Source organism: Anomaloglossus baeobatrachus, chromosome 8, assembly GCF_048569485.1.
Source record: "Anomaloglossus baeobatrachus isolate aAnoBae1 chromosome 8, aAnoBae1.hap1, whole genome shotgun sequence".
NCBI lineage: Eukaryota > Metazoa > Chordata > Amphibia > Anura > Aromobatidae > Anomaloglossus > Anomaloglossus baeobatrachus.
In genome coordinates this window covers 193062123-193086380 of record NC_134360.1, presented here as the reverse complement: position 1 = coordinate 193086380, position 24258 = coordinate 193062123, and the positions used below count along the sequence as shown (strand labels likewise).

Here is a 24258-nt window from a genome sequence, read left to right as displayed (position 1 = left end):
TCCGGTTTTTGCTGGATGCAGCATATATAGCCCATGCCGCGGCCGGATAGAACGTTGCCTGGCACGTTTTTTTGTCCGGCAAAAAAAAACGCATCGACGATGCGGCGCTTTTTCCAATGCATGCCTTTGGACACCGGATGCGGCAAAAACCGCATGCGGTTTTTTGCTCTGCGCATGCTCAGTAGCGTGCCCCAACCGGCAAAAAACGGACGGGCCGCATGTAAAAACGTATGCAAAGGATGCGGTTTTTTCGCCGCATCCCTTGCACAGGTTTTAGAGCCGGATTGAGCCGCACTGCTAAAACCGGATGTGTGAAAGCAGCCTAAGCAAGTTAAATACACAAACAATAACATGCACGCAGTATACAGGGTCACTGATTGCCACTATATTATTAACACTAGAACTACTGGACTCGTGACACCTATAGGCCAGAATCACACTTGTGAGAGACTCGCGCTAGTCTCGCATCGCATCACCCGGCATGGCCGCACACTCCCCAGACAGGAGCGGGATGGCAGCATGTATTTCTATGCAGCTGAGAAGCTCCTGTCCAGAGAGCATCAGGCCGTGCCGGGTGATGCGATGCGAGACTCACGCGAGACTCTCACAAGTGTGACTCCAGCCATATAGAAATACATGGTGCAAAGTAGTCAAAATGACTACCTCAGTAGTTCTAGTGTTAAAGTGATTTTTTAGCGTTTTTATAGTGATGATTTATTGCATCAATTTGGGTCTGATCCTTGCCCTAATATCCCCACCAATAAGCACTTATTACCTCTGGTGGTGCCATATGTAAAGAAGGAATGGAAACCCCCCGCTGTATCACTGTTTAGTGGCTGCTGCCAGGTACTGTAGGTCAGCGCCTGTAGAAAGGGATAGTAGTTGGGCTTCAGTACCCGGCAGCAGCCACTAGACATGTGTATGAAGCATTGATATCAGATATGTACAGTTTACATCCGGCTGCCAGAGGAGTCACACTGTTGACCTATCCAGAGGTTAGGTCATCAGTATAAGGCTGTGTCCACACGCTGCGTATTTTATTTGCCTTTTATGCGTTTTTTTCATGTTGATTTTATTAAATCTGCAAGGGAAAACATCCCAGCAAACTATCAGAATCCTGAAGTGCTGTGCACACATTGCAGATTTGATTCCTTGCAGATTTTGGTGCAGAAAAAAAAAACACTGCACCAAACAATTGACAGGTCAGTTCTTTCTGCGTTTTTCCTATCACAATTCATAACAAAAACGCACCAAAAAAAAACCAAAACATTTTTTTTCCCGTAGTATTTTTCCTGCCAAGAGATGCAGTTTTAGGTGCAGAAAATCTGCAAAATGGGAGCAACTCTAAGGGGTTGGCTCAAAATCTTAGATGTTTAAGATTGCAAAGTTTTTGGAAAATCGAGCAACTTTTCAATTCACCTCTTATTAAAATTTATTTTAGTTCTCAATAATGGAGGATTATTTTTTTTATAGTTTACAGATCGTTGCCTTGGTTACCGGCCACCATGCAGTCTCAGAGTGGTTGGTAACTGAGGCAGCTTGCACGATCTATTCTCCAGTGCTGAAAGCCCGCGGCAGTGTCCAGTTCACACCAGCATGGTAAACATGGTGCAGATGCGTACTGCTCCCCCCTTCAAGAGCACAGCACCCCCTGACAAAGCAGAGTACAGGTGCGCTACTGAAGAAAGCAGTTAGGACACTCCATAAAGGAAACTGATAGCAGAGTAAGATACAAGGCAAATTCCATACAGCCACCATGAGCTCCATTCATAGCTGCACATACTTTACCTCTTGGCGACATCTTCATTATTTACATCAGCACTAAACTGTACTTTACCTAATACAAAAAAAGAAAAAGACAATCAGCAAAAATAAAGAAAGAATTCAGGATACAACACCAAGTGTAACCAGAAGACAAGCAAAGAGTCAGGGCTGAATATAGCACCTCATCCCCGGGGGTCCCCCATACCTAGAGCAGGGGGCTTTGTGAAGAATAACAAGAAAGAAAGAAAAAGAATTGCTGTATATAAGATTTTGTTCAAATCATCAAAAATGTATTTTATTGACACAAATTTTATACATACAAAAATATCCACACAGAACAGTGAAAAATAGCAAGTAAAAACATCTAAGGCCCTGTGCGCACTTACCGTTTTTTTTCCCGCGGATTTCCTGCGGTTTTGCTGCATGTTTCACTGCAGAAAATGTTCATAACATCTCTGCAGCGATTCACCAGCAAAACCTATGGAAAAAAAAATGCTGTGCGCACTATGCGGAATTTGACAGCTGCATGTTTTGCTGCGGGTTTCCCACAGCAAAAACAATTGCATGTCACTTCTTTTCCGCACGTCGCTGCGGGATTTCACTACATTCACTGCAATGTAATCGTGAAATCCCACAGGGAAGTGATGTCATTACAGGAAGAGAAAGCAGAGCAGAGAGTAAACACACACATCACTCACACACAGACATATAAAATACACATACAAATCAAAAGGAAATATAGAAAAAAAAAAAAACACGTGGGCTCCGCCGTATTTTTACTGTCCAGCCGAGGTAAGCACACAGCGGCGGCCCGGTATTCTCAGGCTGGGGAGGGCGGGGGGCAGGGTTAATGTCCTCCCTCCTCCTGCATCCGAGAATATCAGCCGCCCCGGGACTGTCGCATGCATTATGCGACAGTCCCGGAGTGTCCCCGACTCTTCCAGATGCTGTGATGCGGTGGCTATCCAGGTAATAAGTTAATGGCAGCGGATCGCTGCCATTAACTCCAGGCTTGATCATGGCAGCGTTTATTAGACAGCTAACATGATCAACCCGTAGGTAAAGTGAATAAACACACACCGAAAAATCCTTTATTTTAAATAAAACACAAAAAAGCCTCCTCTTTAACCCGTTTATTAACCCCCCCGCGAAACACACAGCTCCAGCGTAATCCACGTCTTGCGCTGCTTGCATCCAGAAGCGAGTGAGACACAGACACAGCGCTGAATGCAGCCTCGCAACGAGCCTGCAGAGGTAACAGGGCATTTCCCACGGCCGGTAATGTGAACTCACATTCCTCACATTCCTGCTCGGGAGAAATGCAGCGATCTGTCCCTCTAGCTATCTATTCCTCTGTCTATTTATCTATCTACTATCTATCTCAGAAGGAAATTACCTTCCCCCCCAATGTGCTTTATTGCATGGAATGCATTAACACTAGAACTACTGGACTCGTGACACCTATATAGAAATACATGGTGCAAAGTAGTCAAAATGACTACCTCAGTAGTTCTAGTGTTAAAGCACATGTACCAACCCGCACGCGGCAAAACCGCGGCAATACTGCGAACAATACCGCGGTAAAAGCGCGGCAAACCGCATGCAATTTCCGGGTGCGGCTATCGGTTTTTTACCGCGGGTGCGGTAATCTTTCAGACCCTGCAGAATTTTCGTAAGAAAATTCCGTTTTCCAGTGCGCACAGGGCCTAAAAACAGTCAACAAACACCCCAATACATAGTTCCATGTTAAGAACCCAGCACCATGATCCTGAATGAAATTCCACTAGATGTACAAATCAATAATATTTACAGGCATAAATGCAGGACCTGTGTGCAAATTTTCACTGCAAACCCTATGCCATATAGTACTCTAGAGAATGGTACCCCATCTGGCACCACCATCAATAAATACAATAGAATAAGTACAAAATACTAGAAAAAGAAGGGGATGAAGATAACCTTATAATGAGGAAATCAATACACCCAGTTCAATAGTTAAACCAGGTAAGCCACAGACTATCCAGAATAATCCAGAAAGTCATCACCAAGATGTATTACCCTTTGCTAGAAGTCCCAAGTTTAAAGAAGTTGTCCAGTTACCAAAACTGTTTTGTTTTTTTTTTTCTGATAAATCTTGCTATTATGTGCCTCTCCACACATCTATCACGTTATTTTCCCAATATTACCTTTTATCATGCTCTAGCATAACATCTTCATTTCTGACTCCAGCTCTGATGGAGTTAATCTCTCTCTTGACTTCCTGGGTTCAGTTACTACAACTTCCATAATCCTTTGCAGTAACTAGCAATCTCTCACACCCACTCTGATCTCCATCCAAACTATTCCCTCCCCCTCAGATCTCCACCACAACAGTTCCCTCCCCTCCATCCTGTGTGCATTGCCTAATCATGGGCTACTTTCACACATCCGTTTTTTGCTCTGCGGCACAATACGGTGCTCTGCAGAAAAACTGCAACCGTTTTTTTTTGCCGCCGGTTGCGGTTTTTTTTTGCATAGACTTACATTAGTGCCGTATTGTGCCGCATGGGCTTGCGTTCGGTCCGGTTTTTGCCGCATGCGGCAGATTTAGCCGATGCCGCGGCCGGATGGAACGTTGCCTGCAACGTTTTTTGCTCCGGCAAAAAAAACCGTATCCGGCCGATGCGGCGCATTTTCAATGCATGCCTATGGACGCCGGATGCGGCGTGATGCGGAAAAAAACGCATCCGGCCGCCGCATGCGGTTTCTTCCACTGCGCATGCTCAGTAGCGTGCCGCAACCGGAAAAAAACGGACCGGCCGCATGTAAAAACTTATGCAAAGGATGCGGTGTTTTCGCCACATCCGTTGCATAGGTTTCACAGCCGGATTCAGCCGCACTGCTCAAACCGGACGTGTGAAAGTATAGAGCTTTTATCATTGCTCCACTCTGTGACTTCTGCTGCATAGTACCAACTGTATACACTCTCACCTGAACAAGTCACAGAGTGGGGCAGTTAGTGACATGTAGCATCCGGTCACCTGCACAACAAGTCACAGAGTGGAGACAGATAGTGACATGCAGCACACTATGTGTCAGAGCAGAGCATGTCACTGTCTCCACTCTGGGACTTGTTGTGCAGGTGACAGAGTGGAGCAGATTGGTCACATGCAGCGTCCGGTCACCTGTGCTGCTGGTAGGATTATATGATCACACTGCCGACACCACCCGCTCTCCTGACAGCGGACCACAGCGGGCGGGTGCACAGTGTGATCACATACTTGCGTGACAGGGGGGATTTCAGCGCAGGAAACCCCCCCCTGTACTCCACACTGGAGCCCGTACCTCCCACAGCTGATCGATGGTAAGCTACGCGCTCTGCCTTCACCGCTCCACACTGGCGTCCTCCGGATCCTCCCCTCGATGCTGGGCTGTGACGTGCGGTAGTCACCGCCCACAGCCCAGTCAATCAGTGTGAGTGGCGCCGGCATCCTCTGACGTAAGCGTCAAGTTTGAGAGCCCGGAAATGCCGGGACGTCAGAGGATGCCGGCGGCCACAGCTCCAGGGGGTCATGTGACAGGCACTGAGAGTGCAGGATTGCGCCGCTCAGTGCCAGAACTGGAAATACAAGCCAATGGAGAAGATGCATACAATGGTAAGTGACACTGATTGGGAAAATAAAAAAAAAAATGGGTGAACCACCCTGTGAGGCAAATCCCGGGATATGAAGATGAATTATGACTCCAGTCATAATCCCTCATCACTCCCTGGCAGTGCCCCCTCCCTTCTTGTTCTCAGTGTTCCACTTACACCTCCATGGCCATGTCCTGTGATATGGAGATGAGGTGGTGTGGGAACAATGGACACAGGATGACTCCCTGCCGTCACCCTGTAACAAGAGTTGTATCTCATTAGCAAGGCTATGGAACTAGCAGACAGAACGACTCCAGTAAAAAATGGTTCATATCTCGCAAGCCATATTTCCGATAAATATGGCAACCATAAAAATGGTGTCTCCGCATGCGGACGATGCCGGCACACCCTTTTTATGGGAGCAGGACATTGGGAAATGCCCCAGGCGTGATATCAGCCAATGGGGAACTGGCAGACAGGTCATGAGTCCCCTCGTTCTGTAGCTAAATTCATAACTGTCACAATGAGAGCATTGGCGTCCGCCTACGACGCTCCCAGGCAAAGTTATGGCCATATTCCATGTTGTGGATTTTGTCCATAACTCAAGCCAGGGGTGGAGCAGTGCTCCCTCTGAGGTCACTAAGGTAGGAGGGGACCTGGATTGGCCCAGGTTGATAACCCTACTTCGGCCATTTTCCAGTGTTCTTTTCGCTGGGGGCACGTGTAGGAAACATCTGTGGGAAGGATCCTAGAAACCTGGGTACAGCGCCCCCCTGTGGCCAGACGCAACAAGGTAACTGCTGGAACTGTGTATGCCTGTTTGTAACCCATGCTTTGATTGTAACTGTACTCTGACATATGTATATTCTGTAGATTCCCTATTGTATATATTGTAGTTTCTAGTGTGCTTTAGGCTGATTAAATTATATAATTAATCTTGGGCTGTTCTGTTATCTCGATCTTGAATCCCACGTCTGTGTGTTCGGCTAATAGTTACCGTGAAGCGGGTTGGTGGCAGCGAGTTTGTGCCAAGGATTATTGTGGGGAGGCCAGTGAGATTCGGGGAGATTTTATATATTCCGCCCGCGGAGGTCGGGGGAATATATACCCTACTCTCACCGGGGACCCTTCAATAATCGGCATAAGTAGTATAGCGGCCTCCTTGCATATTGTTGGGCAATTCCATAATTGGCCTGACTATAAGAGGGGCGCTAGAGAGCGCGTCACGTGCTCTGTCTGTCGGTCGGGAGGTATAAAGGAGGGGTGACCCCCCACTTGTTACCCCCCGATTGTGACGTACTGGTAGCCAGCGCGGGGGATTTCTGAGTGACCCCCCCGGTGGTTTGTGACATATTGGTGGCATAGCGGTGGGATCGAGATAATAGTGTGTGTGAGTGTGAGACCCATACTCCCAGACACTAAAGACTGCCTGCAGCAGCTGTGGCTGCTGGGGTCTTCAGACTAGCTCAACACTAGAGTGTCAGAGTGCAGATACTGTAAGGTGTGTGGAGGCATCAGGTGTCAGTTCTGTGTCAGTGACCAAAAGTCTGCAGGAATGGCTGATGGCACCAGGAGCAGAGCTATGCAACTGGCCAATGCTAAGGCGGGAGCCGAAGAGAGGGAGGACGGTGCTGTGGACAGCAATGAGGAGGTTGCCCACGAGTCCTCCAGGAGCTCGACGCCAGAAAACAGCTCTGCAGAGGACATTGCACAACCTGGCACTGCTGGACAAGATGAGGAGCAGCTCACCCAAGGGTCCTCAACGAGCCAGATGCCAGCCCTCCGCTCTGCAATGGACAGTGAAGCACCAGGCTCCGCAGCGGGCCGCAGATCACCACGTGCCATTCCACCGAGCCTGGGAGGCTCGGATAGCCTTCTTCAAATGGCTATGGCCCTTCTCCAGGCTGGAGACCAGAAGGGCTACAAGGAACTCCTGGCAGAGCGCAGGGCAGAGCGGCAGGCAGCGCGTGATGCTGAGGCTGCGGAGCGGCAAGCAGCGCGTGAAGAGCGCCAGGCAGAGCGTGAGGCTGCGGAGCGACAGGCAGACCGTGACTACCAGCTGCATCTAGCTCAGCTCCGGCCCTCATCAGCCACACGTGACCTTCAAGACACCAAACTTCCAAAGGTCCGTGTTGAGGACTTCCCAGTGCTGGAGAAGGATGGAGACTTGGACTCTTTCTTGACTGCTTTTGAACGGACTTGCTTGCAGCACCATCTGGACAAGGACCAGTGGGCCAAATACCTGACCCCCCGTTTAAGGGGTAAGGCCCTGGAAATCCTTGGGGACTTGCCTGCTGAGGCAGATCAGGGCTACGACACCATCAAGCGGGCCCTGATCCAACAGTACAACCTCACTCCGGAGTCCTACCGCAAGAAGTTCCGGACCCTGCAGAAGGGACCAAAGGACTCCTGGGCTGACCACCGGCGGGCACTTGCCCGAGCTGCCGACCACTGGACCCAAGGCCTGCAGCTTTCCACCGGACCGGAGATCCTGGACTTGTTCATCACGGAGCAACTCTTGTGGAACTGCCCTGAGGATCTCCGCCAGTTCATCCGAGACCAGAAGCCAAAGGGGTCCACGGCTACAGCTGCCCTGGCCGATGACTACACCAACAATCGGGCTCCTGAAGCCAGGAGAGCAGCCACCAGCAGCACCTGGAGAGGGGGTAAGATGAACTCTGCGACTGCCCCACCTGCCCCTAGACTGCAGGGGGTGTCCCCCTCAACTCCCCTCTCCAGGCCCGTGGCAGAACCAAGACGGTGCCACCAGTGCAACCTACCTGGACACTTCAAGGCCATGTGCCCTCAGCGTCCCAAGGCCCCGGCTCCGTCCCCGTCCCAAGGGCCGCCCAAGGTGTATTGTGTGGGTGGGGGTGGTGGTAGGTCCCTGGACAGCTTCCAACCTGTCACCGTCGGCCGGTCTGTGACCATAGGACTGCGAGACAGCGCCTCGGAGGTGACTCTGGTGCGGCCTGAGATGGTGTCCCCCCAAGACTTGATCCCTGGAAAAACCCTCGCTGTCTCCGGGATTGGAGGCACTGACCCGGCGCTGCCTGTTGCTGACATTTATGTGGACTGGGGCGCAGGGCGAGGGGTGAGGGAGGTGGGGGTAACTGATCGGATCCCCGCAAACGTGCTACTTGGGACAGATTTGGGGCAGATAACCTCCCAGTTTGGGCCCCAACCAAGGGCTGAACCTTCAGCCAGTACTGACATGCCTCCGGACAATGTTAATGTGTTATCTATGAATGATGTAAGGGAGGAGGGAGTGAACTCTGATATTTCTGCTTGCATAGACACCATAGACACACACACAGCTGCAGCTGTGACAGGGGAGGGGGTCAGAGAAAGGTGTGACAATGCCTCTACAAGTAATCAGCCTGTGAGCTGGGATCTGCTGCCCTCTGCAGGGATAAGCAGAGAGCAGGGTGCTGCAGGGGGAGGACCAGTGTGTGGGGTGGGGGCTACCACAGCAAATGTGGGGTCCCCAGAGATTTCACAGCGGGGTTCTGTTGCTGCAGGAGGGGAACAGGCAGGTGAGATTGGGGCCGGTCCAGGAGCGGAAGTGCTCCCAGGTAAGATCTCGGTGCATGGTTCCCCCACAACCGGGGTGTCAGGAAGCCAGGTCGGTCTGCCTGAACCGGCGACTTGGTCAGGAACGGAGGAGGAGCAGGCACGACCCACGGTCGCAGCGGCTGTGGCCGCTGTCACCCGCAGTGGGAGTGCTGGAAGCCAAGGGGCCTCCCGGAGGTCCGATAGCTCTTCCCCTTCTGACCAAGTGGCAGCCGAGTCAGGTGGAGGCCAGGACACAGGTCCCGGGGTACTGACTGAAGATGTGACAGTCTCGTCGATTCTGGCCACATCTAGTCAGGGGTTTCAGGCAGCGTTAGAAGCTGACGACAGCCTGAAAGCTCTTAAGGAGCAGGCGGCACAGCCTCCCTCGGACTCGGACCCGGAGCGAGTGGTCTGGGACCAAGGACGGCTGTACCGGGCCACGGTCCAGCAGGGTTCACCGGAGGCGTGGCCCAGGGACCGACAGTTGGTGGTACCCTATCCGTTCCGGACGGAGTTGTTGCGGATCGCACATGAGATTCCGATGGCCGGACACCTAGGGATCGCTAAGACCAAGGCCAGGTTAAACCAGCATTTCTACTGGCCAAAAATGGGGGCCGATGTGGCTGCCTACTGCCGTTCGTGTGAAACCTGTCAGAGAGTGGGGAAGGCGGGGCCACGCCCCAAAGCCCCACTAGTATCTCTGCCAATCATCGATGAGCCTTTCAGGAGGGTGGCTGTGGATCTGGTCGGCCCGCTGGCCATCCCCAGCAGCTCCGGGAAACGCTTCCTACTGACGGTAGTGGACTATGCCACCCGGTACCCAGAAGCAGTGGCCTTGTCGTCCATTCGGGCTGACAAGGTGGCCACCGCATTGCTGGAGATTTTCTCCCGAGTGGGTTTTCCCCAGGAAATGCTCACTGACCGGGGGACCCAATTCATGTCCCAGCTGATGGAGGCCCTCTGTAAGCAAGTCCAGGTGCGACATCTGGTGGCCAGCCCGTACCATCCACAGACTAATGGCCTGTGCGAGCGGTTCAATGGCACCTTAAAGCAGATGCTTAAGATGTTGGTCGACTCCCATGGGCGTGACTGGGAGCGGTATCTCCCACACCTGTTATTTGCTTACCGGGAGGTTCCACAGGCCTCAACAGGATTCTCACCGTTTGAGCTCCTGTACGGGCGACGTGTGCGGGGCCCCCTGGCTCTGGTGAAAGAGGCTTGGGAAGGGGATTTGGCCACCCCTGGAGTGTCGGTTATCGAGTATGTCATGCGCTTCCGGGACAAAATGCAGGCCTTGACGCAACTGGTACACGACAATATGGCTCAAGCCCAGGCCGATCAGAAGCGTTGGTACGACCAGAACGCTTGTGAGAGGACCTACCAAGTGGGTCAAAAGGTGTGGGTACTGGTCCCCGTACCACAGGACAAGCTTCAGGCAGCCTGGGAAGGCCCATACCTCGTGTACCAGCAGCTCAACCCTGTAACGTACCTGGTCACCCTGGACCCTGCCCGTGGAAGGCGGAAGCCCTTCCATGTGAACATGATGAAGGCACATCATGAGCAGGAGGCATGTGCGCTCCCCGTGTGCAACCTGCCCGAGGAGGGAGAAGCGGAAACCCTCTTGGATATGCTAGCCCAGGTTAGGGCAGGCGGATCCATTGAGGATGTGGAGGTTGGCCACCAGCTCTTGGAAGACCAACGGTCCCAGCTGTGGGCCACCCTCCTCCCCTTCCGGGGGTTGTTTACCAACCAGCCCGGAAGGACTGACTTGGCTGTCCATCACGTGGACACTGGGGATCATCCCCCGATCCGGCGTTCAGCATATCGGGTCTCCCTGGAGGTGCAGCAACACATGCGCCAGGAGATTGACGAGATGCTGAAGCTGGGGGTGATCCAGGCATCCAACAGCGCTTGGGCCTCGCCTGTAGTCCTCGTCCCTAAGAAGGACCGAACCACTCGGTTCTGCGTGGACCACAGGGGGCTCAATGCGGTCACGGTCGCCGATGCGTACCCAATGCCACGCATCGATGACCTGCTCGATCAGTTGGCCGGGGCTCAGTACCTGACCATCATGGATCTGAGCCGGGGATATTGGCAGATCCCCCTGACTCGCAAGGCCAGGGAACGCTCTGCCTTTATTACCCCATTTGGACTGTACGAGTCCACGGTGATGCCATTCGGGATGAGGAATGCCCCTGCCACTTTCCAGCGGATGGTCAACACCCTGCTCAAGGGACTTGAAGGGTACGCGGCCGCGTACCTGGATGACATTGCCGTCTTCAGTCCCACCTGGGAGGACCACCTAGAGCATCTAGCACAGGTGCTCAGGCGGATCCACCGGGCAGGTTTGACCATCAAGCCGGGAAAGTGTCAGCTGGCCATGAGCGAGGTCCAGTACCTCGGTCACCGGGTAGGTGGGAGAACACTGAAGCCCGAGCCTGAGAAAGTGGAAGCCATCGCATCCTGGCCCACCCCCAGGACCAAGAAGCAGGTGATGTCCTTCTTGGGGACCGCTGGGTACTATAGGAGGTTTGTTCCATGCTATAGTAGCCTGGCAAAGCCCTTGACGGACCTCACCAAGAAGAAGCTGCCCTCTGCAGTCGATTGGACAATGGACTGCGAGACAGCCTTCCGGGCCCTAAAGGACGCCCTGTCCAGCCCGCCCGTGCTACAGGCAGCCGACTTCACGCGGCCGTTTGTAGTACAGACCGACGCCAGTGACTTCGGCCTCGGTGCGGTGCTCAGCCAGGTGGACTCGGCGAGCCAAGAGCACCCAGTCTTGTACCTGAGCAGGAAGCTGTTACCAAGGGAAGTTGCCTATTCCACGATGGAGAAGGAGTGCCTGGCCATAGTGTGGGCCCTGCAGCGTCTGCAACCCTATCTATACGGGCGCCACTTCATCGTGGAGACGGACCACAATCCCCTCAGCTGGTTGCACACCGTCTCTGGGACGAATGGGCGATTGTTGCGATGGAGCCTTGCGCTCCAGCAATACAACTTCACCATTCGCCACAAAAGGGGCCGTGACCACGGTAACGCAGACGGGCTGTCCCGACAAGGAGAGGTCGCGGACGGGCGCACGGGGGAACACCGGAGTGTGCTGCCCCCTAGCGCCCTCAAAAGGGGGGAGGTGTGAGGCAAATCCCGGGATATGAAGATGAATTATGACTCCAGTCATAATCCCTCATCACTCCCTGGCAGTGCCCCCTCCCTTCTTGTTCTCAGTGTTCCACTTACACCTCCATGGCCATGTCCTGTGATATGGAGATGAGGTGGTGTGGGAACAATGGACACAGGATGACTCCCTGCCGTCACCCTGTAACAAGAGTTGTATCTCATTAGCAAGGCTATGGAACTAGCAGACAGAACGACTCCAGTAAAAAATGGTTCATATCTCGCAAGCCATATTTCCGATAAATATGGCAACCATAAAAATGGTGTCTCCGCATGCGGACGATGCCGGCACACCCTTTTTATGGGAGCAGGACATTGGGAAATGCCCCAGGCGTGATATCAGCCAATGGGGAACTGGCAGACAGGTCATGAGTCCCCTCGTTCTGTAGCTAAATTCATAACTGTCACAATGAGAGCATTGGCGTCCGCCTACGACGCTCCCAGGCAAAGTTATGGCCATATTCCATGTTGTGGATTTTGTCCATAACTCAAGCCAGGGGTGGAGCAGTGCTCCCTCTGAGGTCACTAAGGTAGGAGGGGACCTGGATTGGCCCAGGTTGATAACCCTACTTCGGCCATTTTCCAGTGTTCTTTTCGCTGGGGGCACGTGTAGGAAACATCTGTGGGAAGGATCCTAGAAACCTGGGTACAGCGCCCCCCTGTGGCCAGACGCAACAAGGTAACTGCTGGAACTGTGTATGCCTGTTTGTAACCCATGCTTTGATTGTAACTGTACTCTGACCTATGTATATTCTGTAGATTCCCTATTGTATATATTGTAGTTTCTAGTGTGCTTTAGGCTGATTAAATTATATAATTAATCTTGGGCTGTTCTGTTATCTCGATCTTGAATCCCACGTCTGTGTGTTCGGCTAATAGTTACCGTGAAGCGGTTGGTGGCAGCGAGTTTGTGCCAAGGATTATTGTGGGGAGGCCAGTGAGATTCGGGGAGATTTTATATATTCCGCCCGCGGAGGTCGGGGGAATATATACCCTACTCTCACCGGGGACCCTTCAATAATCGGCATAAGTAGTATAGCGGCCTCCTTGCTTATTGTCGGGCAATTCCATAATTGGCCTGACTATAAGAGGGGCGCTAGAGAGCGCGTCACGTGCTCTGTCTGTCGGTCGGGAGGTATAAAGGAGGGGTGACCCCCACTTGTTACCCCCCGATTGTGACGTACTGGTAGCCAGCGCGGGGGATTTCTGAGTGACCCCCCTGGTGGTTTGTGACACACCCCTTTAAGGTGGTGTCAGGCCTCTCTGATCAACGCAAGTATGGGTTGTTGCATAGGGTTTGCAGTGAAAATTTGCACACAGGTCCTGCATTTATGCCTGTGAATATTATTGATTTGTACATCTAGTGGAATTTCATTCAGGATCATGGTGCTGGGTTCCTAACATGGAACTATGTATTGGGGTGTTCGTTGACTGTTTTTATTTGCTATTTTTCACTGTTCTGTGTGGATATTTTTGTATGTATAAAATTTGTGCCAATAAAATACATTTTTGATGATTTGAACAAAATCTTATTGGTTGATCCCTATATACAGCAATTCTTTTTCTTTCTTGATATGGTCTATTGTTGCTGGTGGTGATCCCAATAGGGGAAAGGTGCCCCCTTATTTACTATGATACTTTGTGAAGAATAAAACACAAAACTAATCAAAGCAAAAGCCACAAAAAAGCCGCAGTGTTTGCATTTCCCTATAGATCTGTAGCAGCGCTGTGGACTTTGCAAAATGTCATTAGAAAATGCAGGTGCTCTCCTAAAAAGCGCCCTGGAAAGGTCTAACCCCCCCCCCCCCGGACCACCCTTAGAATGGCCGCCCGTGGGCTCAGCGCAGGGACCAGCCTTCTCCAGCTGAAGCTTTGGAGCTTATTCACACACAGTAGATTTGTAGTGCGGAAATAAACCATGATTACATTGTTGGGCTCATTGTTTTCTTAGTGGAAGAAACATATTTTCAAATCTATGACTGCAAAACAAATCCAGGAGCCCATTCACATTATATTATACCACTGACTCCAGAATTCTACCTCCCCTGCACTTTGTAGGAGACTTACGTGATTTTGGTCTATTCCTCCTCTCCGCCATGATGATAACAACATGTGTTCCGGATTATGCGTTCCAAGCCTCGCTAAACTTCCGCGTTTCAAATTCCAATGACGTCATTACCTGCGGTCCAAGCCTCTCACCTTCAGGCACTGTTGAGGCTAGACTGTATGGGCTCCTTCCAGGTTAGTGGGCGTCACCTGTTTGGTTGGTGGGCGTGGCTATGTTTCCTCCCGTCCACTATAATCACGCAACTCCATGACCACGAGAACTTAAAAAAAATGTTTATTCCTTTAAACGTCAGGCTGCATTTCGAACACGCCCCTCTCACGTGACAGAAATGACATAATTCCTCGAAGGAGCCCATACAGTCTAGGATCTACCCTCCAGGCATGGATCCGATCTGCGTTTCAAGCCTCACTAGCATGATGGTGCTAAAAGTCAAACTGCGATCATTTGCGTTTCAAACCTCAGTTTCAGATCTATGCGTTCCATGTTAATCTCATTTAACATGCTGTTGCTGAAAGTCAAGCTAAAATTTATTTGCGTTTCAAACCTCAGTTACAGATATATGCGTTCCATGCCAGCCTCACTTTCATGCTCGTGTTAAAAGTCATGCTTCGATTCATTTGCGTTTCAAACCTCAGTTAAAAGAGCTATTGCATGCGTTCCATGCCTCGGTTACGATTACTTCCTTGTTTCAAGCCTCGTAATGGTTAGACAGGTTAATCATGTGAGCTTTGGAACGCAAAGTGAGATATCTCCTCTCCTATCTGATAAGCTGCATATTACCACATTATACAGCCATGAGGCGCGGGATTACCCCTGTATATTATATATAGGGGAGTGTTAGCGCGGCTTCCGGTCATTAATTATCCACTCTGCTCCTTCAGGACCCCAGGCAGAGTCTCCAGCCCAGGTGCAGCTGTAAGTTTTCACTATTCCTCTATTTTAGCAGTGTTTTTATATTTTATTGTGTTTTCTTATTGAGGTTTTTATTGGAAAAGCTATTTATGTGCAGATGTGATAATGAAAGTTTATATATGAGATTATCTGTGGTATAGCATGAAGACTGTGGGCCCCAATGCACAATCCGGGCCCCTGCCATGAGGACATTAATGGTATTGGTCTATTTGTATGGGGGATATTGCAGTCCGGCGCCGCTCATGGGCTTTCTCCAGTCATAATGATGGAATCCACAACAGATTGTGTCGGACCCCATTAGACGTCATTGGGGGCTGTCAGGCAGCGGCAGTGACAATTATCCGAAAGGCCCTACAGAGCGATGTCATCTATTCATAACAGAAGCCTCAACCGCAATGTGACCGCTGCTTAGAGTATTGGTCCGCTCAAAAATGACTATAGACTTCATCCAAAAACATTAGTGCATGCCCTCATCATCCCCCGCCTTGGCTACTGCAACCTCCTGCTCTCTGGCCTCCCTTCCAACACTCTTGCACCCCCCCAATCTATCCTAAACTCTGCGGCCCGCTTAATCCACCTCTCCCCTCGCTACTCCCCAGCCTCGCCACTCTGCCAATCCCTTCATTGGCTTCCCATCACCCAACGACTCCAGTTCAAAACACTAACCATGACATACAAAGCCATCCACAACCTGTCTCCTCCCTACATCTGTGACCTAGTCTCCCGGTACCTACCCGCACGCAATCTCAGATCCTCACAAGATCTCCTTCTCTACTCCTCTCTCATCTCCTCTTCCCATAATCGCGTACAAGATTTCTCCCGTGCCTCCCCCATACTCTGGAACGCTCTACCTCAGCATATCAGACTCTCCACTACCGTGGAAAGCTTCAAGAGGAACCTCAAGACCCACCTCTTCCGACAAGCCTATAACCTATAATAGCCCGCAGTCCAGTACACCACTGCGCAACCAGCTCTGTCCTCACCTGTTGTATCCTCACCCATTCCCTGTAGACTGTGAGCCCTCGTGGGCAGGGTCCTCTCTCCTCCTATACCAGTCTGTTATGTACTGTTAATGATTGTTGTACGTATACCCTCTCACTTGTAAAGCGCCATGGAATAAATGGCGCTATAATAATAATAATAATAATCCAATCATGTCCCATATGTGTGGTGGCAAAGCTGCTACCTATTCGGATGGGTGGATGAGGGGCTCGTGTGGAGACCCCTCTGACTGCACTCTACTTCCTGACAAAGGTGGCGATTTACAGTGGATATTTCACTATATACACTGCAAACATTAAATGGTTCGCAGTTAGGCTACTTTCACACTTACGTTGGACGGCTTCCGTTGCTATCCGCAGCCTTGAGGAATTACGGTAACCGTTGCAGGAAAACGTTTATTCCTCATAGACTTCTATTAGCTACAGATAGCAACTGATGGTCTTGCGTTGCATCCGCCCCGCGGCGCATCAGTTGTTTTGTCGCTGACCGTCAGTGACTGCCGGGTGGATGGAACGCTGCATGTAGCGTTATTCTGTGCTTGGCGGAGTGTAAAAAAAACGCAACCTGCAGGAATCCGTTGGCGTCCGTTGTTTTTATAATGGAGGCCTATGGTGGTGGATTCCGTTAGAATCCTTCATTTGATGGATTCCGTTAACACAACCGTCGTTAGAAAACTGCACATGCCCAGATGTGGACAGTCAAGAAAAATAACTATAACTGATTGCATTATTTTGCACAATCCGTTGCATCCGTTGTGCCACTATATGCAACACATCCGTCACACAATGCAATGCAACGGATGCCATTCAACGCAAGTGTGAAGGCAGCCTTAATGAGCCTGATGTACTTATTTAAACATTTGTTTGGTGCTTTGTAAAAGTTTAAACTTTTTCACAGTAAGTACATCAGCCTCTTCAGGTCTGAAATCTATTTATAATGTACATGCAGTTTGAACTGTGAGATCTAGTAAAGGATCTGTTTTGAGCTGACTGGCCACATCAGATAATATTTATTCACTTATATAGCGCCATTAATTCCACAGCGCTTGACATACATGAGCCACACTGTCCCCATTGGGGCTCACAATATACCTTCCCTATCTGTATGTCTTTGGAGTGTGGGAGGAAACCAGAGAACCTGGAGGAAACCCACGCAAACACGGGGAGAACATACAAACTCCTTGCAGATAGTGTCCTGGTGAGATGGCTGCTATTCCTCCCGATCTTCCCCTTAGAGACGTACACTAGACTCATCCAAGAAAGTAGGATATTCTAATGGAAGCTTATGTTCCTTGACCACTAAGGCTATGTCCGCACGTTGCGTCGGTGTACCTGCAGTTTATTCTGCACGTTTTCCTTCCCTTGGTTTTTGACCAAATGGCTTTTGACAATTTTTTAGCGCTAAAAACGCATGCGTTTTTACCGCGTTTTTAGTGCGTTTTTAGCGCTTTTTACCTGCGTTTTCACCTGCGTTTCTGCAGATGCGTTTTTGAGATCAAGACACTGAGAAATAAAGTTGAATTAGTCAAAAATAATGAAAAAAGAGAAAAAAAGTATAAAATTAACTTTTAATAAAATTATATGGGAAATTATCATTTTTAATGTAATAATAGTGGTTATGCACATTTTAACAGAAAAATAGCTAAAGTTTATTAATTTTTACATTTAAATTTTCGGTTATTGTGTGTGTGTAAAGGAACATTAGAACCCATTAATTTTTGCCCAGAAAAGCATGTGTTTTTGGAGCCAAAAACGCAGTTGAAAAGCAGGTAAAAAGCATGAAAAACGCAGGAATTGTGATTTTGGTTGCTTTTTGCCATTTCTCATTGACTCCAATGTTAAGGAAACGCTGCAGAAATGGCAAAAACAACTGACATGCTGCTTCTTTTTCAGCATGGTTTTTGACCACAAATATGCAAATTAAACGCTGCAGAAAAAAAAGCAAAGTGCAGACAGGATTTCTGCTTTTCCCATAGACTTTGCTGGAAATCAAAAACACATGCGTTTTGGCACAAAAACGCTGCTGCCAAAAACGCTGCAGAAACGCGGTAAAAAACGCAACGTGCGAACATAGCCTTAGGCTGCTTTCACACATCCGGTTTTTGCAGTGCGGCACAATACGGTGCTTTGCAGAAAAAAACACAACAATTTTGGGGGTTTTTTGCTGCCGGTTGCGTTTTTTCCGCATAGACTTGCATTAGCGCCGTATTGTGCTGCATGGCCTTGCTTTGTGTCCGTTTTTTGCCGGATACGGCATATTTAGCCCATGGGGTGGGCGGATCGAATGTCGCCTGACACGTTTTTTTGTGCGGTGAAAAAAACGCATCGCGCCGATGCGGCGCGATTTACAATGCAAGCCTTTGGATGCCGGATGCGGCGTCCTGCGGCAAAATCCGCATTTAGCCAAGGATGCAGTTTTTTGAACTGTGCATGCTCAGTATCAAGCCGCATCCGTCAAACGGACGGGTCGCATGGAAAAACGTATGCAACGGATCCGGGTTTTTTTGCCGCATCCGTTGCATAGGTTTTTGAGCCGGATTGTGAATGATGCAAAAAAACTGATGTGTGAAAGCAGCCTAAGACATTGAGCCAATCCTTCTTTTTCATGACCTCTGCTATCGGAGTTAAAACATCCCCATGGGCATTAGATGGTCACCAGGTGCCACTCACATTAAAGGGATTGCCCAGTGAAAAGAAGTTATCATCTATACCCAGAAATTGAGATACCTTATGTATCGGTGGAGGTCTGACTGCTGGGACCTGCAGTGATCCACAGACCTTAGCCCTTATACCCCATAGAACAGAGCAATAGTCTCCATGTGTGACCTCTGCTCTATTTATTCTCTATAAGGCTGACGAGCGTTGCAAGTCAGTTGTGCCAAAAAATATTTGAACCATGACTGAATCTTTGTGATTTCAGCTCTGCAGGCCACTATGTATTTTTTATTTTAAAGTGAAACAACTGAGCTACAATTGAAGTGTAGACTTTCAGGTATAAATAAAGGGGTTATACAAAAATATATCCAAAATTTTTAGGCAGTGCAGCCATTTTTCTATAAAACCTCCTCCTATCAGAGGTTCCAAAGTAATTTAACAATGTAACATTACCATAAATAAAATGTTCATTTTTAATACATTTTACAGAATCCTTTGCGGGTATGACTACCTGAAGTCTGGAAGCCATTTTTTATTTATTATTATTATCATTATATAGAGCACCATTAATTCCATGGTGCTGTACATGAAAAGGGGGTTACATACAGAATAGATATAAAAGTTACAATAAACAGACTAGTACAGAGGGAAGAGGACCCTGCCCTCGCAGGCTTACATTCTATAGGGTGTCACCAGACGCTGCGTTTCCTCCTTTGTGATGCTTTGCTGGACTGACTTCACATGTTGCTTGTTTGTGGCTCTTTCTGCCTTAAGTTTTGCCTTAAACATGTGAAATGCAGCTCTATGGGTTGAGATCTGGTGACTGACTCGGCCATTGCAGAATATTCCACTTTTTTTGCATTCGCACTATGTTTTGGGTCATTGTCCATCTGTAATGTAAAGCGCCGTCCAATCAACCTTGCTGCATTTGGTGAAATCTGAGCAGAATGTATTACCCTGTACACTTCAGAATACATCCGGCTGCTTTTGTCTTCAGTCACATCATCAATAAACACTAGTGACCCAGGGCCATAGGAAGCCATGCATGTGTGGCCATAACACTGCCTCCACCATGTGTTATGGAGGATATGATGTGCTTTGGATCATGAGTCGTTCCAAATCTTCTCCATACTTACTTCTTCTCATCATTCTGGTATTGGTTGATCTTTGTTTCATCTGTCACAGAATACCTTTCCAGAACTGGGTGGCTTCAGTAGATGTGTGATCTTGTTTTGTGGGTTTTTTTTTTTATGGGTGGGGGGGATGCAAAGTCTAATCTGGCCTTTCTATTTTTAAGGCTGATTGGTTTGCATGTTGTGGTGACCCCTCTGTATCTGCTCTCATGAAGTGTTCTCTGTATGGTATGATGTACATACTGAAACACCTACTTCCAACTTTTTCTTCACCATAAAAAGGATTCTGTGATCCTCCACCACTGTTGTCTTCCATGGACATCCAGGCCTTTTTGCGTTTCCAAGCTCACCATTGCGCTTTGTTGGGGTTTTTTTGGGGCGTTTTGGGTTTTTTTCTTTGGGGGGGCGGGGAGAGTATTTTTGCAAAAATGTCCATACTGTTGATTTCTCCACTCCTAACATTCTGGATTCTTTTTTACATCCTAATGATGACCTGTTTCTGTTCCATTGAGAGCTCCTTTAACTGCATGTAAATGCCACCCCTGGAATCAGCTCCAGACCTTTTTACCTGCTTCACTGATGGATTGGGGAAATATGCCATAGGTCTCATTGAAGTGCTTTTGAGATAATTGTAGAATTACTTTTGGTCTCTTGAAAAAGAGGTAGCTACATAATAAAGAGCTGTAATTCATAAACCCTTCATCCAATTAGTATAACAATTAGGATAACTGCATCTTGAAAATAGTTTGGTAATGTGCTGACATGCAAAAACTTGTCACTGTCTAAATATTTCAGGACTAAAGGCCCCGTCACACTAAGCAACATCGCTAGCAACATCACTGCTAAGGAACAACTTTTGTGACGTTGCTAGCGATGTTGCTGTGTGTGACATCCAGCAACAGCCCGGCCCCTGCTGTGAGGTCGTTGGTTGTTGCTGAATGTCCTTGGCCATTTTTTAGTTGTTGCTGTCCCGCTGTGAAGCACAGATCGCTGTGTGTGACAGCGACAGAGCAACAACTAAATGTGCAGGCAGCAGGAGCCGGCTTCTGCGGACGCTGGTAACCACAGTAAACATCGGGTAACCAAGAAGCCCTTACCTTGGTTACCCGATATTTACCTTCGTTACCAGCGTCCGCCTCTCTCAGCTGTCAGTGCCGGCTCCCTGCTCTCTGCACAAGTAGCTGGAGTACACATCGGGTAATTAACCCGATGTGTACTGTGGCTAGGTGTGCAGGGAGCCAACGCTAAGCGGTGTGCGCTGGTAACCAAGGTAAATATTGGGTTGGTTACCCGATATTTACCTTAGTTACCAAGCGCAGCATCGCTTCCACTTGGCGCTGCTGGCTGGGGGCTGGTCACTGGTTGCTGACGATATCTGCCTGTGTGACAGCTCACCAGCAACCCGTGTAGCGACGCTCCAGCGATCCCAATCCCTGCCAGGTCAGGTTGCTGGTGGGATCGCTGGAGCGTCGCTTAGTGTGACATCTCACCAGCAACCTCCTAGCAACTTACCAGCGATCCCTATCAGGTTGTATCGTTGTTGGGATCGCTGGTAAGTTTAGTGTGACTGGGCCTTAACTGTTAACTGGTACAGGAGCTCTATGCATGCTATGGATAGAAAAACATTTGGTCAAGTTTATGTAGTACATTGTAGTCACATATTTTTATTTTTTTTTTCTCCCTAGGTATAAATGTACTTTGGGCCAGATCTATGAGGACCGCTCAGTAGGAGACTTGATTGGGTGAGACGTCACTATTTATTACAGGACTTCTGTATAAGTTCAGGACATCACATGATAAATAATTCCACTTCGTGATCGTTTGGATTACTTTCAGAGTGATTGCGAAGAAGAAAATCCTTCTCTTACTTTTAAGGGGTTTTCCTTTCATCACAATTAATTCTAGGGATAAAATTGACCCAGCGATTGGCTAATGACCATATGTCTGGCTTCTAGCATCCAGAATTTGCAGAAGCTGTATATTTTCTCTTCAGTGGTCTCCTTTACATGGCTCTCGTTTTCGTCAGCAGTATCAGGCCGCATTCTGGCCCTACGGCTTCCTGGGGGCTGTGCTCTCCTGCTTGACAGTTGTGTGCTCCTCATTTTGCTATGAGACGGCTGCCGAGACCTGGGGCCTGGCTGCCGAGACCTGGGGCCTGGCTGCCGAGACCTGGGGCCTGGCTGCCGAGACCTGGGGCCTGGCTGCCGAGACCTGGGGCCTGGCTGCCGAGACCTGGGGCCTGGCTGCCGAGACCTGGGGCCTGGCTGCCGAGACCTGGGGCCTGGCTGCCGAGACCTGGGGCCTGGCTGCCGAGACCTGGGGCCTGGCTGCCGAGACCTGGGGCCTGGCTGCCGAGACCTGGGGCCTGGCTGCCGAGACCTGGGGCCTGGCTGCCGAGACCTGGGGCCTGGCTGCCGAGACCTGGGGCCTGGCTGCCGAGACCTGGGGCCTGGCTGCCGAGACCTGGGGCCTGGCTGCCGAGACCTGGGGCCTGGCTGCCGAGACCTGGGGCCTGGCTGCCGAGACCTGGGGCCTGGCTGCCGAGACCTGGGGCCTGGCTGCCGAGACCTGGGGCCTGGCTGCCGAGACCTGGGGCCTGGCTGCCGAGACCTGGGGCCTGGCTGCCGAGACCTGGGGCCTGGCTGCCGAGACCTGGGGCCTGGCTGCCGAGACCTGGGGCCTGGCTGCCGAGACCTGGGGCCTGGCTGCCGAGACCTGGGGCCTGGCTGCCGAGACCTGGGGCCTGGCTGCCGAGACCTGGGGCCTGGCTGCCGAGACCTGGGGCCTGGCTGCCGAGACCTGGGGCCTGGCTGCCGAGACCTGGGGCCTGGCTGCCGAGACCTGGGGCCTGGCTGCCGAGACCTGGGGCCTGGCTGCCGAGACCTGGGGCCTGGCTGCCGAGACCTGGGGCCTGGCTGCCGAGACCTGGGGCCTGGCTGCCGAGACCTGGGGCCTGGCTGCCGAGCAGTGCTCACAAGCTCTTTAGAAAAGTGCTTGTAAAAACTGCACATGTTCAGCCACTGCTGATGGACTGCAGTGGTGGCCAATTCCGTAAATAGTAAAATTAAAAACACCTATGTTCTTGAGAACAGAGTATTATTAACAAGTAAATTGCAAAGTTGTTTTGTACAAGCACTTTAAATTTTACCCATGACAATAAGAAGAAATGTTTAAGTGAACGGCCATCCATGTAACACGAGGTCTGTACTAGGGCCGGGCCGGGTCACTTACTTTTTGTTGTTGTGGTTTTCATAAAACTACTGTTGAATATGTGTGTGGTGTTGGAGTATTGTTGGATTTACAAGCAATGTACAGTGAAATCAAGCTCTTCCATTGAGCTTGTAAGCCTGGTTTTGAAACTGTCCGGGATATCTGGATGGTGCTATTACCACCTATTCATGACCATCTTCAGCACAGTACCTACCAGCAAAACAGCAGCGGAGGTCGGTCTCCAGGGTAACGAGCTATAAACAACTGTTAGTATCTCAAGAATAGCTGTAAATTGCAAAAGTGTTTGTATTTACAAACACAGCATGACAATATCCATCTATGAAGACTGGAGTAACCCTTTATTATGGGTGCAGTTGTCGATGTTTACTGCAACATTTGCCATAAGTGTGGGAACCTAAATGTAAGGCTTTATGCCTCTGTTAAAAGTGGTGCACAGATTATGGGTCAGCAGATATTAACCCTTTCCTTTCTGATCAGTGAATAGGTTGTCTGGGCACCATTCACCTTCCACCACCAAATACAATGACGGCAGCGGCAGAACTCAAAGTACTAAGTCAGAAACTTGTAAGTGTACTGCTGATTCATGTTGTGCACATATTTAAAAGCTTGGTAAAGTGTGTGTGTGTGTGTGGTGTAACCCCCCTTAACCCCCCCTCCCCCCCAGATTTGGTGAATGAGGCATTTTCATTGTAATCTGGTGACCACCATTGTACTCCGTACACTGTTTCCCTATATGTGAAATAGGTGTTGTACCACAAGTTGTAAAATGTAACAGATGGGGGAGAAAAGCCATTTGCAGTATCTGCTGCAAATATCTAGATTGCAGAAAGCCAAATCCATCAGATAGTTGTAGCTTACTCCACCGATGTGCTATAAATGATCCCGATGGTGTATAAATCCCTTCCCGACACATGTAGTGATACTTCATAAGTTGGAGGCCAATGTATGAAGCGGGCTCAGGAGCTGAGCCTGTACCATACCTGAGATGCCAGCTGGGACACACAGCCAGCATCATGATGTAACGGGAGCGAATGGAGTTATCCCCAATTGCCAGGGTTTAAACATTTAAGTGCTACTGATCAATGGCAGAGGCATTTAAATAGCATGATCGACCAGAGGATGCATTGCCCCTCTAACAGTCACATTCAGCCA

General features: G+C 49.7%; 2 protein-coding genes across 2 annotated transcripts in view; one reads left to right on the top strand and one right to left on the bottom strand.

Annotated features, from left to right (window-relative positions):
• RPAP2 (RNA polymerase II associated protein 2) overlaps nucleotides 1-14204 on the bottom strand; it is a 156314-nt gene extending 142110 nt beyond the window's left edge. Inside the window, exons 1-2 of the mRNA XM_075322130.1 lie at nucleotides 14174-14204; nucleotides 1789-1837 (exon numbers count right to left, since the gene is read on the bottom strand). Of these exons, the coding sequence (XP_075178245.1) occupies nucleotides 1789-1837; nucleotides 14174-14204 (80 nt within the window). The remainder of the gene's footprint in view (nucleotides 1-1788; nucleotides 1838-14173) is intronic.
• A 666-nt stretch (nucleotides 14205-14870) lies between these two features.
• GLMN (glomulin, FKBP associated protein) overlaps nucleotides 14871-24258 on the top strand; it is an 82601-nt gene continuing 73213 nt past the window's right edge. The window contains exons 1-3 of the mRNA XM_075322325.1: nucleotides 14871-15089; nucleotides 21561-21617; nucleotides 23584-23670. Of these exons, the coding sequence (XP_075178440.1) occupies nucleotides 23629-23670 (42 nt within the window). The 5' untranslated portion in view covers nucleotides 14871-15089; nucleotides 21561-21617; nucleotides 23584-23628. The remainder of the gene's footprint in view (nucleotides 15090-21560; nucleotides 21618-23583; nucleotides 23671-24258) is intronic.